This window comes from Centruroides vittatus, unplaced genomic scaffold (genome assembly GCF_030686945.1).
Source record: "Centruroides vittatus isolate TY-2023 unplaced genomic scaffold, ASM3068694v2 contig_973, whole genome shotgun sequence".
Classification (NCBI taxonomy): Eukaryota; Metazoa; Arthropoda; class Arachnida; order Scorpiones; family Buthidae; genus Centruroides; species Centruroides vittatus.
This window is the reverse complement of record NW_027122646.1, coordinates 1196581-1214009: the sequence shown is the minus strand read 5'-3', so window position 1 is coordinate 1214009 and position 17429 is coordinate 1196581. Positions and strand designations below refer to the sequence as shown.

Sequence of the window (17429 nt, the reverse complement as noted above, 5' to 3'; positions counted from 1 at the left end):
TGGGAAATCCTATGGAAAAACTATATATTCTCTACTTCATTTATTGAAAAACATATTAAATATGCAAAATGGGATTTAATTTGCGAATATCAGGTGTTAGATGAATCATTCTTAACCAACTTTTCACAATATCTTGATTGGAATAAAGTCGCTGAATTTCAAATTCTTTCAGATAATTTTATTAGGCGATACATACATAAGTTTGATATAAAAAAAATTTTAAAATACCAACGATTAAAAACTATGACTTTACGCATATTAAAAGATTATCTAAACTGGAATTATGTTTCTCGTTACCAAATACTTGACCAGCAATTTATAGACGACTTCCAAAATGAACTTTCTTGGTATTACATCTTAAAATATCAGAAAATAGACCGCGAATATATTGTCAACAATCACGAAAATTTATTACTCCACTTACTTGCAGAAATGTGTCATGTTTTAGATAAAGTAAATGAAAAAACTGGAAAAGCTTAAATAAAATAAAAAAATTTCAAAAAATAATTTTGTTTGGTGTTATATTATTTCATACAATTGTCATGTTTTAATTTTCTCAGATATTAAAACATTTAATAATTAATACAAAAACTTTGCATTAATGTTAAAATAAAATTAATTCAAATTTGTAAAAACATTTAATAATTAATACAGAAACTTTGTTTTAAAGTTAAAATAAAATTAATTTCATTCAAATTTGTGATTAGAAAATTAATTTTGTGATCAGTGCTACTCAAATCACTACTACTGCCATGTTCTGAGGATCAGGGAGGTCGGGCTGATCTTAGTCAATCCCAGGAAATGGATACGGAGCCGGAAAGGGAAATTTTGGACTCCGAGGTCGAGGTTAGGGACAACCGCAATGAAATAGAGGGGCAGGAGTCTGACGAGTTAGAGAAGTTACGCTTGCAAATTAGACTAGCCGAAATAGACTCTAAAAACAAAGAAATGGACATTAGAAAAAGTGAAAAGGAAATGGACATTAGAAAGAGCGAAAAAGAAATGGAAATGCAAGTTAGACTAGCCGAAATAGAGTTAGAGAGAGATCGTCTACGAAGTGATTCTAGGACTAGTAATAACTCTGAGCTGGGAGGTAACTTGGATAGCCTAGCTAGAAAAATTAGATGGGCTTTACCTAAAATGCCAGACAAGGAGGCGGAAGTACCGTCGTGGTTTCGGGCCGTAGAGGTAGTTTTACAAACGTACGATGTGCCGGAAGAACTTCAGGGGCAGCTAGTTTTAACGGTGCTATCGGAGAAATGTAAAACGGCGTTAAATAGGCTTACGGCAGACGAGATCAGGGATTACCAAACCTTAAAACAGTTCCTACTAGACGAGCTGAGACTGTCTGCCGCTGAGTACCTCAAAGAGTTCACTTCCGCTGAAAAGGGAAGCAAAGAAACGTGGCCCCAATTTGCAGCTAGAATGGAGGATCTGTATCGGTATTATCTGAATAGTAGAGGCGTAGATTCTTTTGGGCAGCTAACAAAATTAGTGGTCTCGGATCACCTTAAGACTAAGTTAGATGCCGACACTAAGCGTTACGTTTTATTGCAAGAAGGTAAAGGCTGGCTCCCACCGGAAGAGATAGCCAGATACGCCGACAAGCATGAAGAGGCCGTAGGAAAGGGAGATTTCAGGCGTAGGTTCGAGAGGGGTAAAGGGATACCGTACCACGACCGGTATGCGGAAGCGAAGACCGCCAATAAAACGGCGGATGCGACCGCGACCAACAAGGAATCTGAGGCGAGGGAAGCCAAAATCAAATGCTTCACTTGTGGTTTAATGGGACATTTCAGCAAGAACTGCCCGCGAAGGCGTAATAAAGAGGAAAGGATAAAGCCCAGGGCGACGCGAGTAGTTAATGTAGACGAAAGCACGAAGTCTACCGGCCAGCTAGTAGCGAGAGTGAACATCGACGAGGACGCGATCAGGGGAAACCAACCTGCTAGCGCTAACAAAAATATCGTACTTAGTTGTCAGGATCGTCAGTTTTCGGCGATAGTAGACACCGGGGCAGAAATAACCGTAATTAGGAAAGCCTTGATACCGGATTACATGTCCCGTGCGGCCGGGAAGATAAGGCTGATCGGTGCGTTCGGACAGCAGGTAACTGCGGCCTTGGTGACCATCCCTATTAGTTTAAAAAGGCAGCCGGACAGAAGAGAGGTTGATCACACCCCTGTTTTGATAACTTGTGCCTTAACTGACGAGCTTAGTGGCACCACGGATGCATTAATCTCCGCAGCCGATTATTGTTCTCTAGAGGAAGCCAAACGAGCAGAGACGAGCGAGCAGCTACGGTCGGTCGTGAATGAGGTCACTGTAGCAGATGATCCGGGCCCCGTAACAGATAGGGAGGACAGTGGCGAGAGCCCGGACGTGAATGACGAAAGCAAACGGTCACTCCACGAGGCGCAGGTCAGGGACGAGACACTCAAGGGCAGCTGGGATTTAGCTAGAAAGGGAAAGAACGGGTACGTCATAGAGGGTGGTCTACTATATCACATGGATCAATGGTATGGCAGAAGAATGAAACAAGTGGTCCTACCGCTAGGACGTAGGGAGCGGGTACTAAAGTTAGCACACCAATCCCCCTGGGGAGGACACTTGGGCAGTCGCAAGACGGCCAATAGAATTAGAGAGGCATTTTTCTGGCCGAACATGACGGCGGATGTAAAGAGATATTGCCAGGCTTGCCATAGATGCCAGGTGCGTGCCCCCTATCGGAAGGATGACCGTACACCAATTAGTCCCCTCACTAGGCCGAGTAGAGCGTTTCAGGTAGTAAACTTAGACGTAATCGGTCCGATCGACCCACCGTCGGCTAGGGGACACAAATATGCCCTCTGCCTCATAGATTTGTGCACTAGGTGGCCAGAGGTGGAGTGCATTCGTTCGTTGTCGGCAAAGACAACATGTAACGTATTATTACAAGTGTTCTCGCGAACTGGGTTCCCGGATCTAGTGTGTAGTGACCAAGGCACCAATTTCACGGCACAACTCACTCGTGAGATGCTGAGACGAATGGGCGTATCGATCCGATTTTCAACTCCCGAGCATCCTCAAAGCAACGGTGCAGTTGAGCGATGGAACAAGACCTTCAAAAATATGCTAGCGCACGTGATAGCAGAGAACAATAGGGATTGGGATAGGATAGTTCCCTTTTTGCTGTGGGCGTACCGGGAAGTGCCGAACGAGACCACAGGTATATCTCCATTCGAATTGTTATACGGCAGAGCCCCGACCGGTCCCTTATCCGTCTTGAGAAATATATGGGCAGGGGAAGCTAGTCCGCCTGATAGTTTGAACGCTAACATCAGGGAGTATCTAGATAAATTGACTGAAAGAATCAAAGTGGTGCACAACTATGCTGATAAAACCGCAGCCTTACAACAACAGACCTACGCGAGCCACTATAACCTGCGTACTAGACGAAAGGAATTTGCGGTAGGAGACTCTGTTCTAGTTTTAAAGGCGCTTTGTAACCGCAAAACCGACGACAGATGGGAGGGACCGGGCGTCATTGAGGAAAAGGTACGCAATGGGAGCTATAGGGTGAAAATGGAGAACGGGGCGACGAAATGGGTGCATGTCGATAAACTGAAGCGGTATGTACGGGGAATACGCTCGGTCGGGGTCATTTTTGAAGGGGATGACAGTTTTGGCGAAGTTATAACGGCCCCAACTACGTCCAGAGTGATCGAACCCCAGTCCGAAGGAAGAGAGGCAAGCCTAGATTCGTGCACCCAGCTGACCCGCAGGGAAAAGATAGAGTTAGAGAACGTCCTGGAGGACTACCGGGGGCTATTCGATGCTAAGCCGGGGAAGACGGCTGCTGGATGTCATAGTATTACCTTGAAGGAAGGATGGCAACCGAGGCGCCTAATGCCGTATAGAATACCTCTAGCTTTAAAATCCAAGGTGGACGAGATAATTGACGAATTACTCGAAGCCGGATTGATTAAAAGTAGTTCCTCGGAATTTGCTCATCCGATTGTTTGCGTTGCGAAGAAAGAGGGGGGAATTCGTCTTTGCGTAGATTACAGATATTTAAACGCGGGCACCGTGGCGGACAGATATCCCATGGCGCATCCGACCGAGCTTATCTATCAGATTGCCCAGTCTCGTTATATAACTTCATTAGATTTGAGTAGAGGGTATTGGCAGGTACCTCTCGACCCAAGCTGTCGGCACATGACCGCCTTTGTGACACACAGGGGACAATTCTCTTGGGAGGTAATGCCGTTCGGACTAAAGAACGCATCTGCCACTTTCCAGCGCATTATGGATAAGGTTTTAGCTCCCCATAAGGCTTACGCAATGTCCTATATTGACGACATTGCCATCTTTTCCAATGGTTGGCGCGAACATTTAGAACACTTAAGGAGCGTCTTAGAGTCGTTACAAGACAATGGGTTTACGGTGAACGTCGCTAAATGTCAGTTCGCGCAACCCCACATCAAATACTTGGGACATATTGTTGGGTCAGGTCATCATAACCCTGATCCGGATAGGGTTAAGGCAATCACTGAATTAGAAGCACCTAAGACGAAAAAGCAGATGCGGAGCTTCTTAGGGATCTGCGGTTATTACCGTGACTACATCGAGGGCTTTGCCAATGTGACGGCACCATTAACCAATTTATTGAACCGCCGATCTCCTAATGTCATATATTGGGACCCTGTGGCCACACGGGCCTTTTGCGCTATCAAGGAGCGGTTAGGGAAGGTCCCATTTTTGCACGCACCGGACCCGGAAAGCCCGTATGTGTTATTTACCGATGCGTCGGAGCACGCGGTCGGCGCGTGTCTAGCTCAGATGTCACCCGAGAATAAGGAGAGACCCGTGGCCTTTGCGAGCAGGAAACTACGCGGGTCAGAACTACGTTGGGCCACGATAGAAAAGGAGGCGTTTGCAGTAGTTTGGGCATTGAAGAAATTCCACTATTGGGTATATGGGAATGCAGTTAAGGTGATAACCGACCATAACCCTCTAAGGTATCTAACGTTAAGCACCCCTCATAGTGCAAAGTTGGCACGTTGGGCGTTGGCATTGCAAAATTACAACGTCGAGATCGAGCACAGGAAGGGGAAGAATCACACAAATGCGGACGCTCTCTCCAGACTGGAAATCAGGAGCAATCCGGAACCCCCAGATCGTACAGACAAGGCAGTTATGTCGGTATTAAGTCCTTCGGATAGATGTAATCAGTATCTACCAGGCGATTCTGAATGCAATGTGACGGGACAATTTGCCGAAGATGTTATTGACTGTGTAAAATATCTTTTTCTGTAAAATATTAAATACTGTATATTGTTAGTATAGTTTATTATTTGTAGTAACTTGATCCTTGTAATAAGAAAGGAGGAAGTGTAGTGTAACAAAATAATTTGTACGGTAAAGATTGCTGTGTGTCGCGGTAGTATTGTTTAGGTCAAACAGGCTTTTGTTGAAGCGCAGTTTGAACCTTGTCGGTGGGAGGTGTAAAGGTCGCCTTTGGTGGCCTGAGTCAAAGAAACCGCCCGACTGAGGTAATTGCTCCCACCTGGGGTCGGGGCCATAAACGGCCGGAAGGATCAAAGGTGTAGCGTCTCCACTTAAGGGACAATGTGTTGGCCACGTGCCGGCCAGCTTGAGGAAAACAAAATAAATAAAGCACGGACGCAAATGTGAGCTACGTCGGCGGGAGATAGGGCGGACGTCTTGGAAGGCTCTAAGAAAGGGGAAGGAAGTGATTGGTCGCAGGAGGCAGTAGCCAGAATCCCTTAAATTGGAAGGGTGGCAAAAAAAGCGAGGAGAAAGGGCGAGGGACCTGATACGTGGCGGTCTCTAACACCAGGCAGACCTTTGAGGCGGATAGAGAGAGTGTTCTCCTCTTGGAAAGTCCTCTGGAGAAAGGTTGTCGTAGAGACGGACGGCCACGAGGTCAAGCCATCTCCGGAAAGAGTGACTCGTGTTCCCCGGCCAGCTAAGTCGACGTGCGGCATCACAGCTTCGGTACATTAGCGTACGTAATGTTATTGCATAGTGTACATCTTTGTAAATATTTGTAAATAAACTGTATATAACTAATTATCGAGTGTGGAGGTGTGACTTTCAACGGACCATCAAACGGACAATCTCGAGGCGTACAGAACGACTCGGGACGGAACATTTGTAAAGATCACGTGACGAGTAAGAAGGATCTTCACTAGGAAATTAAAAGGTCTTCATGTATTATGAGGTTAGTAACTAATAATTTTTAAAAAATTACATATTAATATATAAAAATAAATGTATTATAAATTACATTACAAAATAGTTAAATTAATATTAAAAATATTTAATATTAGAATTATATTCTTTATAATTAAATAATATTCAATTATTTACCAAATTTATTGATTAAAGATTTATTTTCAATGGCATCAGAATAATATAAAATACTGAAGAATGAAAGATAAATGGTAATTTTCATTTTGTAATCTGAAAGAAAATGTTTTTATTCCATTATTATCCGCAAAATTAATTAATTACCTATTAACAAATTAATTAATTTCAATTTTAAATTAACTCATTATCGATAAGTACTACTAATTAAAACTTTTTTTCTAAGTTTAAAAATTTGCATTTTTTCATTGTTATAATAAATAATCGTAAATATAATGTAGTAGAAAATATATATTTATAAACAAAATTATATGTGCATTACACTGGGTTATTTCATTTAAACTAAAATTTTCTTTTAATCGAAAACGTATCTATAATTGTTCATATTTAGTTCAAATTATTTTAACTTAGAAATAGCGAGACGTTGGGAAGGTTTATAAAGTCAATTATCATGCCATTTTTAAATGCAAATTAAGACTTAATGTTAATTGCTTTCCTTATGTAAATAAAAATTATTAATTTAAATAACTATTGTTGTATCCTGCTGCTATTTTAAGGAAGAACAATATTGTTTTATTTAATTCACTAAAATATAGACAAAAATAATTAGGTTAAGTGGCAAGTAATATGGCGATAGAATGTTTATAAACAACTTTAAATCACGTGATTTATTCCGAGAAAATTTTTGTTGTGGAAATTTAATTATAGGTTCAAGTGTGCCGTGAGATAAAAAAGAAACATACGGTCTTAACTAAAGATTGCTTAATGCTTAAATCACTATTTTCATATTAATATATAGAATAAAGCAATTACTTACCTTTTCAGATTCTTCCTGCAAACTGTTATTTCTTAACGGAAAGTTGTTTTTATTGGGATACAATTTCAAAATGATTGTCGACCTATAAATTCCCACTGTCTGCCTGTCCTTTAATCTCCAGAAAGAAGTCAGACAGATGAAATTCGAGACGAGATTTGGAAAGAAGAAAAACAGGAGACCCCTATTAACTATAAACTTTTGTCGCAAAGCGGAAGTTACGTTATTTTAATTCTAATATCTTCCCTTGAAAGGAGCTAGATAGATGACCGGCATGACTCCATTGCTAACAGGATTAAGTATGATGTACAGGAGCAAGACACTACTGATTTGAGGTAAAGAGCATATATTTTAAATTAAATAAATTTAAAAATATGATTAAAAATTGCAGCTTGGCATTGTGACGATGTCACAATAAACAATTGCTCGTATAATCTGAAAACTATTTCGAAGTCTATTTTATTATACAGCCTTTTAAAAATTCATTGGAAACGTGCGCAGAAAAATCATGGCATTGGAAATTTCAAGTAAAACTAAATTAATAATTCAAAGTGTTAGTACATTATTTCCATTGATTTATTTGCATTGTTCTTTTGGCAAGTGAATGTTGTGATTGTTTGGTTTCTGACATTAAATCATATTTTCATATGAATAGAAATTTTACCTTTTTTTTGTGATATTAAAATTGTTCGAAATGTAAGCTTGAAATGCAATATGGTTTTGTGTTTCTATACAAGGAATTTTTATTTATAAATTAAAGTGGAAATATTAACATGGGAGATATAGATGAATGATATCTATTTAAATATAAAATTCAAAATTAAATATATAAAGATATTTTTATGTTAGGAAATTTTGATTTTGGAAAATAAATTTCGTTTCTCTCTGATATTAACTATAATGTAATCGTTCTTCAATAATTAAATATTTTAAATATATTTTTTCGATTCAATATTATTGTATTTAATCAATTAATATTTCTTTGTAAAATTTTCATATATAATTAATTTACTGGTGTTATTTTTTACATTAATTTAAATATAATGTAGTTATAAAAAGAATTTACTATTCATTTTTAGAAACGTTTTCAACGATCGCAAGCTATTTTCAATTTAATTATTTTTTAAATTTTATTTGGCCATAAATCTATCTATATACCTGTGCCTATAAATTGACTACTGCATAGGAATGATATTATTTAATAAAATAAATAATATAAATGCATTTTTCAGTTTTGAAGTCTTAAACTTAACAGTAGGTATACGATTTATTTACGATAATTTTAGACAAAATTATTATTTCTTAAAAGATAATAAACATTTACTTGTAAAGATGAAGGTATTTATTTGATTATTCGAAATAAAAGAAATCAATCTTTAGATGAATATTTTAAATCTTCTCGTTATACGATTTTTTTTAATATAACGAGATGGTTGTTTTGAACATGCTCTCAAACAAAATAAAGCTCACTTTTTGTAGTCATAATTCTTTTCAGTCAGTGTATATTATGCTAGTCGTCTTTAATTGATTTCTGTCTGTTATTTTAGCGCTGGAATAAGCATGCACCACTTGCGTGTCATAATTGCTCAATGCTGAAAACATCTGTTTTGCTCGTGGATAAATGTTTAAGTAGGCACCTTGTACTGTATTGATACTTATGTTTCTTAATCATCTTTTGTAACAATTATTAACTAAAAATAAATACAACAAAAGTATGAATATAATTTCATATTAAATTTTTTTTTTGTTATTAAATGATAAAAATAGATAATTATTTTTTCTTTAGAATTATGGAAAGTTTATTATTTTTAATAGTAGCATTAATAATTCATAAAATAAAATCTATCAGTTTATTTCTACCGTATTAAAACAATCGTTAAAATAATTAGGTTATTCTATATTCAAATATAGTTCCTTGTTTTTGAAGTTTAGAAAATTACACGTAGATCTTTCAAAATAAAACTGGCTTTCTAGGCGTTATATTGTTTTACTTGACACAACAATCGTGAAAGATTTTTGACATTTAGAATAGAGGCTGATATAGAAAAAATAATAATAATAATAACTGGAGAGGAGTTAAACGAAAAAAAAAAAAAAATCAGTGGAAATGATTGATAAGAAATAGCGATTCCACGTGGAATATCGGAAAAGCTAAAGATCAAGAAGAAAAAAGAATCCATCATTCTAAATTATTTTTCTGTCATTGTAAGAGTATAATCATAAAGAATTATCTGAATTAAGTAGTACACGTACAAGTAAAAGTTAATTTCTTTAACTAGAATGTTTTTCAGTGAAAGGTGAATTCTTCTGTAAATATATAAATAAAATTAATTAGTATTATATTATAACATAATATAATTAATAACTGGATATTTGTAGTATATATTATACTACTTTAACAATAGAGAAAAGGTTTTGTTTTTAGATAAAAAAAAAAAATAGTAATTTTATATATTGCTTCCTACGATAGTTTTATGTCGTGACTTTTATTGAAGATAATTTATTTCTATCTATAGATTTAGAATAGGCTGAAGTCAGTTCCAAACTTGCAACAATTCTCAAATTTATTAAACCTATATATGAAAAATCTTTTTCGAGTTTCAATAACTGCTTACACTTGATTAAACATGACAAGACAATTACCGTTAATTTTGTAATGGAGAATAAACATGTCTTACATAGTAATAACTCGGAATTTTTTCTCATGTTTAATTGTAACTTAGGTTGTCTCATTAGCGCGTAAAAAGCAACAACAAAACTAACTTTCTATGAAGCTGCTGAGTCATGGATTATCTTTCTGATTTCAATGTTATATTAAGGATAACTTAAATTGATAATAAGTTACATGACTAAAAATTAATAATAAAAGTAGAATCAATTTCACACCGAGATTGTAATATTCTGTCAATAGTATTTTTTATGTTATCGAATGCAGTTGTCTTTTCGCGTGATATTTATTTAACTATGTTATAAAATGGCTTAAATGAGAAATTAAAATATTAAACTTTGGTTTGAAATTCAATATATCAAAACAGCAACACTGTATTCTATTAAAATACGTAAACACAGAACCTAATTACAAGATAACTTACATATGCCTATAAGTTATACGTGATGCATAAGCATAAATTTGTTTATACCTGCATAGTATTATTCTATACCTTGAAACTGTACGTCTTTAATACCTTTACCTATAATGTTTTACTCACGATAAAATTAACTTACAAATGAAAATCCTTAACAGAACTCGAGAAAATCCTATAGAAAAACCACGAAAAAAAAGAAAGAAAATAATTGAAAAATGAGATTTTAAAAAAGGGTTATTGACTTAAACTTTAGTTATTACAAATAAAATACTTAATAATTTTGAGAAATTATATAATAATATTATTAATAGGCATATTTTTGTTTAATTTTTAAACGAAAATAAATTAATTAAAATAAATAAAATAAAATAATTAGTTTTATTTTTCACTGAGTCTACTGTACTATAAACTTTTTTCGATCAATTGTGTACCTAAAATTAGTTTTTGTGATTGTAACTAAAATTAGTATTAAACACAAAAAGGTATTTTCTATATTGTATATTACTATATTGTTAATTTTTTTATTGTTATGAACAGTATTGTTATGAACAGTATATGTTCATAACAATACTGTTCATAACAATAAAACAATAAATCATAACTGTTCGTGCGATAACACGAATTAACTGTTCTTAACAATATAACTGTATAATATAGAAAATACATTAATATTTATTCATGAATTCATTTTTCTGTTGTCATTATTAATGACAACAGAATATTATTATCTACTATTATTAATAATAGTAGATCGATCTTTATAAGTAATAAAATCGTAGAATTTTTTTTAAGTACACAATGAATTTACATTATTAAAATTTTCGACGAGAAGGAAATAATACTTTATTACTCAAAAGATATGCAATTAAACGGGAGCCTTATTTCGTTCGCTATATAACGTTACATATGTTATTGTCTCGTCAGACAATAAGTTAGCAAATAAACAAAATATAAATATTACAGGAAGTTTGTTAAAAAGTAAAAATATAAGCTATTTACAAAATCTTACCGTATATTGAATACGGTAAGATTTTGTAAATTATTGTTTATTATTGTAATAGATTTTGTAAATTATAAATTATGTAACTGACTTTCATTACTAATTCTAATGGGTTTAACCTGGAGATATAAAAACATCAATTAAGCATATAAATTGTTAAAGTGTGTGTACATTTTTTGGGACACTCTGTAGAAAAAAGTCCTGAAATCAAAAAGATTTGTTTCAAATATGTATGCTAGGAATACCAAGGAATTGTTAATCATTTATTGATTATTGTGACTCATTACGTACATAAAATATTTTGTACCTTGACTAAATAGAATTATGTGTGTTTTAGTTATAAATAATAAAAATGTATTAGTAGATTGTTTTTACACTGCAATAATGCATACATGCTATTATAGAAAATTTATAGTAAATTTACATAAAAATTATTTATTGTGACATTGTCACAATGTCGGCCTGCAACTTTTCATCACAATGTTCTCAATTTTTAGTGGTGGTTTTGCCCTTGTATATCATACATTTCCGGCTAGTAATAGAGTCGTGCCGGTCATCTATCTAACATTGTTAAGGAGAAAATTTTCAATGGAAGGAACGTGACATCTATTATCAACATAAAGTTCTTCTATAGTTACTCAGGACTCCCTTTCGCTGATCTTTCTAAATCTTGTCTAAATCAATATTTATGTATCTAATATCTTCCTCGAGATTCACGATGGACAGACAAGCAGACATACAGACGAAATTTATAGGTCTACAATTTTTTCAAATTTTAACCCAATAATTCTTCTATAAACTCGATGTTTACGAGAACATACTTTCCACGTTATTTACATTATTTATACTATCTGTAGCCAAAGTATAAACACTTTATTATAACATAAAACACTTAATAAAATTGAAGACAAAGTCTGCCCAAAAGGGACCACCATTTATTTTTTCTGTGTTCCAGAAAATACATTCTTGGCGACTGACTTTTCTTTTTAGGCTACTTGTCGCCAGAAGTTAAAGAAGTCCTTTTAACTTATTTGTTTTCAATTTTATTTACAAAAACAACTAAAACGGCAAAGCGTATTTGGGACAAGGCTATTTCTCGGTGACTCACTATAAAGCGGGATCACTTCGACGCTCGCGGCGGATCTCGTTCTCGTTCTTCAGTCATCTTTGTATTGCAGGTTTTGAGCGCGATCATTCAAACTTCGCCGGCCACAGCTACGACCACGAGGTCTTCCACGATGCATTTTCATTGAAATTAACCTATCGAATGTTGAAATTTTTCTCCCTTGCATGACGCTCCAAGTTGAATTTTTGTCAAATGAGAAAATTTCCCGTTTTTGAAAAAAATAATGGGGACTATTGTATCGTTCGCAATTATTTTTTTATTTTGCACAAACAAAATATATATATTAATAAATGTAAAAAGAAAAAAATAATTCTATTTCGGAAGTTAGTTTTAATATAAAATTATAACGACGCGCCATCTAGTTTCAAAAGTTCCAATGATGAAACGAGATATCTCCAGTCAATCGGTCGAGGTTAGCACGTGGCGACCAGAAATATGTGGGGAATAACACGGGACAGGTAAATGGGTTTTTTCAAAGACTTGTTTGTCAAAATTCGATTTCACAATATTCCAACTTACCAACGAGCAACACATGCGCAAATCTCGCACTACTGCCTGTTTGTAGAGAGTGTCGTCATGTTGTATTTTATTGTGTTTCGGTTCTCGGTCCCCTGACTACTTACAAGTCTTGTTTTTTTATGCGCGCATGATTTGGGCACCTAATACTCTGTGCCAACTTTCAACTCCTGACATGTATTCCTTCATACCTCTAAGCTGATAAGACAGCAGGCAGTACGATTTTATAAACAAGACTTGTCTTGTCAATAATCTCCATCGGACGAAAATTTACAGATGAAATTTCTACATGTATCGTCACGAGGGGGCAGATTTCTTCAAATCTATATTTTCCAGCGCTTGTTTTTAGTAAATAAAAGCAGTAACGAAGGTATGATGGATGCAAGCAAGACGTCTGTATGTATTTCAAGACTTTTTTAGAAATTATTTGTAATTTTAATTGGATATATTTTGTGTTTTTTAAAAGGACTTTTTTATCTTCTGACGACAAGTAGCCTAAAAAGAAAGGTCAGTCGTCAAGAATGTGTATTGTCTGGTACAGTGTTACGCAACAGGTGTGTCGTCACATGGTGAAAGGTGAAATATTACATATTCTGTTAATTTCAAGTTTTATTTATATATTTTTACCACAGTTGTTGTGTTTCTTATGCTTGTATTTTATTCTCTGCCGTAGCACTGATGAAGTAAGATGATGTTTATTTATTCTTTATTATAAGCCACGCATTTTTATGTGTTCTAAGAAATTATATGTAAAATAAATTTGCTCACAGATGTTGATGTCTGTTTAATAATAAGAATAATAGGTTAGTGGCATTACGTAATTCTATCGATAGCATCATATCATATGTTTTTGATGAGAATAACATTTTGGTGTGCCGTGTTGAATCATGGATGTGCCGCAAGCAGAAAAAGGTTGCGGAACACTGGTCTGGAACACAGGTCTGGAACACAGAAAAAATAAATGGAGGTCCCTTTTGGACAGACTTTGTCTTCAATTTTATTAAAAAAATAATCTCCATCGGACGAAAATTTCCAGATAAATTACTTAATTAATACCCAGCTAGATGCTTCTTATCTATGCACAAACACCTTATCTCACTGAGAATTATTTATTAAAGATTGAAAACATTCTTTACGGTCAATAAATAATTCTAAATGAGATAAAGTGTTTTTACGTAGGTATAACATAAAAGCAATTATTCTCACAGTATTAAAGATTTGTTTTATTTAAACAAACCACACGAAGTCTTTCGAACATTATGGTTATCAACTCGGTCACATGCGGTGCCACCTGTCTAACACGGACCACTTTTCAAATATTAAATAGTAGACCGGTATTAATGAGTAGTGGTTTACCGTTGTCTCCTGAAAGAAAAGGTAAACGACTTCTTTTCATCGAATTATTTCAACCTCCATCCGCCACAGCCCCGTCTTTCTATCGGATTCACCGGTATTGTGAAATTCGAATAGGAAAATCCGAAATACGAGGTTACCAGCCTGCACAAAATATGATTCAAATGGTTTTCGAGAATGCCGAATTAAAATATTTGGTCCGGTTTTTGCAAGATTTGATTGGTTGGCAGATTGCCGTTTGATGTTCGGCTGTAAATAGTAGTTTCTTAGTTAATATTAGAAAATGTTATATGTGAAAAATTTAAGATATATTTTCAATTGGTGTGCATCTGTTCAATGAAATTTGTACCATTTCGTACTATCCGAGTATCGCGATAAACGTGACAATGGTAAGCTGAAATAACCAAACTCTTTATATGGTTTTCGTTTTAATATTTGTTATATTATAGTATTTAATTTATATGACTACAAAAGTTGTCTTACGTAAGGGTTTATCACACCGAATGACCAATCTAACACATTTTTAAAATTCTTTATTCCTCTAGTCTAGTGCACACAATTTAAAATATTTTTAAAATGTGTTAGATTGGTCACTGGGTGTGGTAAACTCATACGTAAGATAAATATAATTCAAATCATACAGTAGTGAACCGAAAATCAGAATCAATTGGGGACTGGGGTTGTTCAGATTAGGGATTTGTTCCGATTACGGATTATGTACAAAAAAATATATTAACCTGTCCGATGTTCAAATTTTTCTCCGTTGCGTGTCGCTTCGTGTTGAATTTTTCTACGTTGCGTGTCGCTTCGTGTTGAATTTTCGTCGATTTTAAGCCTAACGAAAATTTTTATAATAATAATCGAGGCTATCGTATCGTTAAAAATTATTTCTGCATTTTGTACAAACAAAATAAATATATTGAAGAATATAAAAACATGAAAATTATACTTTAGAAGTAAATTTAGTATCAAAAACGTTCGATTCAGCACGACACAGTCCGACTGAAAATCGTGCCGATTACCGGCGATTCCGATTACTGGCGATTCCGATTACCGGGGTTCCGATTTACGATTCTCTACTGTATAATATAATATAATATAGAAGGGTTAGAAGTAGGAAAGAATCTAATAATTTTAATCTTTGTTGTATTTATTTTTTGCCCGGGCAACACCGGGCTCATCTGCTAGTATATAATATTTATAAACAATGGATATGATGTAAAGTTTTTTGTTCTTTCTAAATTAATTTTTAAAAAATTATATATACCGTATTTAATCATAATTTTTTTCAAGTCTGAACAAATTACAAAATAAATATTAATAAATTTAAATATTTGAAGTAAATATAATAATTTATTTAAGAAATAATAAAGTTAGGTATTAGTTTATCATTTCAATACTTTCTCCTGTTATGTGTTAGGCATGGTCACTTGTGTATAAGTATCAATGCTATTAAATTTTGATAGTTAAAATCGAAGGGGTGGGAATTAGTCGAAGTTCATGTGACATAACGCTAGAGGGATGGACTTAAGAAAGCTTGTACTCGTTATTAGCATTAAAACTTCTTATAAAATTCATCTATTTCCTCAGACTTAAGCTTTTTGCTATTTTATAATAATTAATAATATATAAATTCTTTTTATAACTAAACCTGATAAAAGTTGGCGCCACACACAATCTTATTTATTATGATTAATAATTTAAAATTATTTTTTTAGTAAAATCTCATAATAGCCGGAAAAGATTTGCAACTAACTGATAGATTTTTTCGTTTGTAATTTAAAAACGTTAATGAATTTCAGATATAAATAACGTATTATAGTCAACAGAAGATTAAAATAATATAACAAATTCTTACCGTATGCTTTCACACATGTCACTATTGCTGGTAGCAATGCAATTAAAAAGAAGAATTTCATTTCTACTTCATAGAATATTTCAACTGAATTCGTGGAGCTAGTATCTATTTATTCTATTTAACTCATTATTTTCCATTTAAATTTTCTTCAAGTATGAAAAATATTTATATATTTATAATATACTTATCGCAATAAATTAATAAAACAAGAAAATAATGTAATAAGTTTGTAAATTGTAAATAAGTTTGTTTTCATTGTCAATATATTAATGGCATAAAATATACACAGCATATTTAAACAGTTTACAAACATAATATAACAATTTATATATTGTCCAACATGTAAAAGATAATTAAAATCGATAAAAATTTATGTACATTATTTTAAGTAAGTAAATATTAATTTTAGTAGACATTTCAAACTTTTCTAAAGAAGTATGAAGAAGAAACTCGTTTTTAATCAATATTAATCAATTTTCGTTCACATGTGAATTTAAGGAAACTCAATAATCTTTATATTATTATTAATATATAAATGTAAATGTCTGTTTTTAACTCTTTCCACTCACGGAAAAAGACAGTCTTTGTGTTTCGAATGTAATAAAGCTTTTGGCCAATTTCTGGAGATTTTGCCGGACTGAATTCGATTCTGAATTCCCCAGAGAAGTATAGTCAGCTTACTTTTCAGCGAAATTAGTAGAGGGAAATTACTAAAATGTATTCTAGAAACATTGATTATCATGATAATTTTCTTATATTTCCAGAATATTTGTGTGGGATCTCCGGGAGGTAGACGGAGTCGTAACTCCGTTTTCCCGGTTTACAGGTCGGTAAAACCTGCCCACAGTCAAAGATGGCAGTTCCGGTCTGGAATTAAATTGTTTACTAATTTGTCAGGTCGAGTGGAAGAGTTTAGTGGATTCGTCGATAAGGCAGTAGCGATACTCGAATAAAGAACACCATTGTAACAAATAAACAAGATTTATTATGGACAGAATTAGACGAATACAAGATTAATATCGATATCTATAGCTTGGCGCGAGACTAATACGGGGGGGGGTTGGAGAGAGAGTTTACAAAAATTGGTCGTCATACCTCGTCCGGGCTGTTAGATCTTCAGTCGGATATCGCTCTAAGGCCTGGTACTCACTTGCGGCAACGGATGACGGAAACCGTCGACGGAAACGGTTGCCGTTCCATCGTCTTTCCGTGTCGCGTGTACTCACATGCGAAAAATGGTCTACAATTGAAACGCGCGCCATCTGCCAGTTGTAATTATAAACAGCTATCGAGAGTAGACGAAA

General features: G+C 34.3%; 1 protein-coding gene across 1 annotated transcript; it reads left to right on the top strand.

The window, feature by feature from the left end:
* The first annotated feature begins 801 nt into the window (after positions 1–801).
* Positions 802–5298, top strand: LOC136985612 (uncharacterized). The gene has a single exon (XM_067282928.1). The coding sequence runs from the start codon at positions 802–804 to the stop codon at positions 5296–5298; it is 4497 nt and encodes a 1498-aa protein (XP_067139029.1).
* Positions 5299–17429: the final 12131 nt, after the last annotated feature.

What these genes read in the sequence shown, in the direction of transcription:
- LOC136985612 (XM_067282928.1), top strand. Translation starts at nt 802, where the DNA reads ATGGATACGGAGCCGGAAAGGGAAATTTTGGACTCCGAGGTCGAGGTT.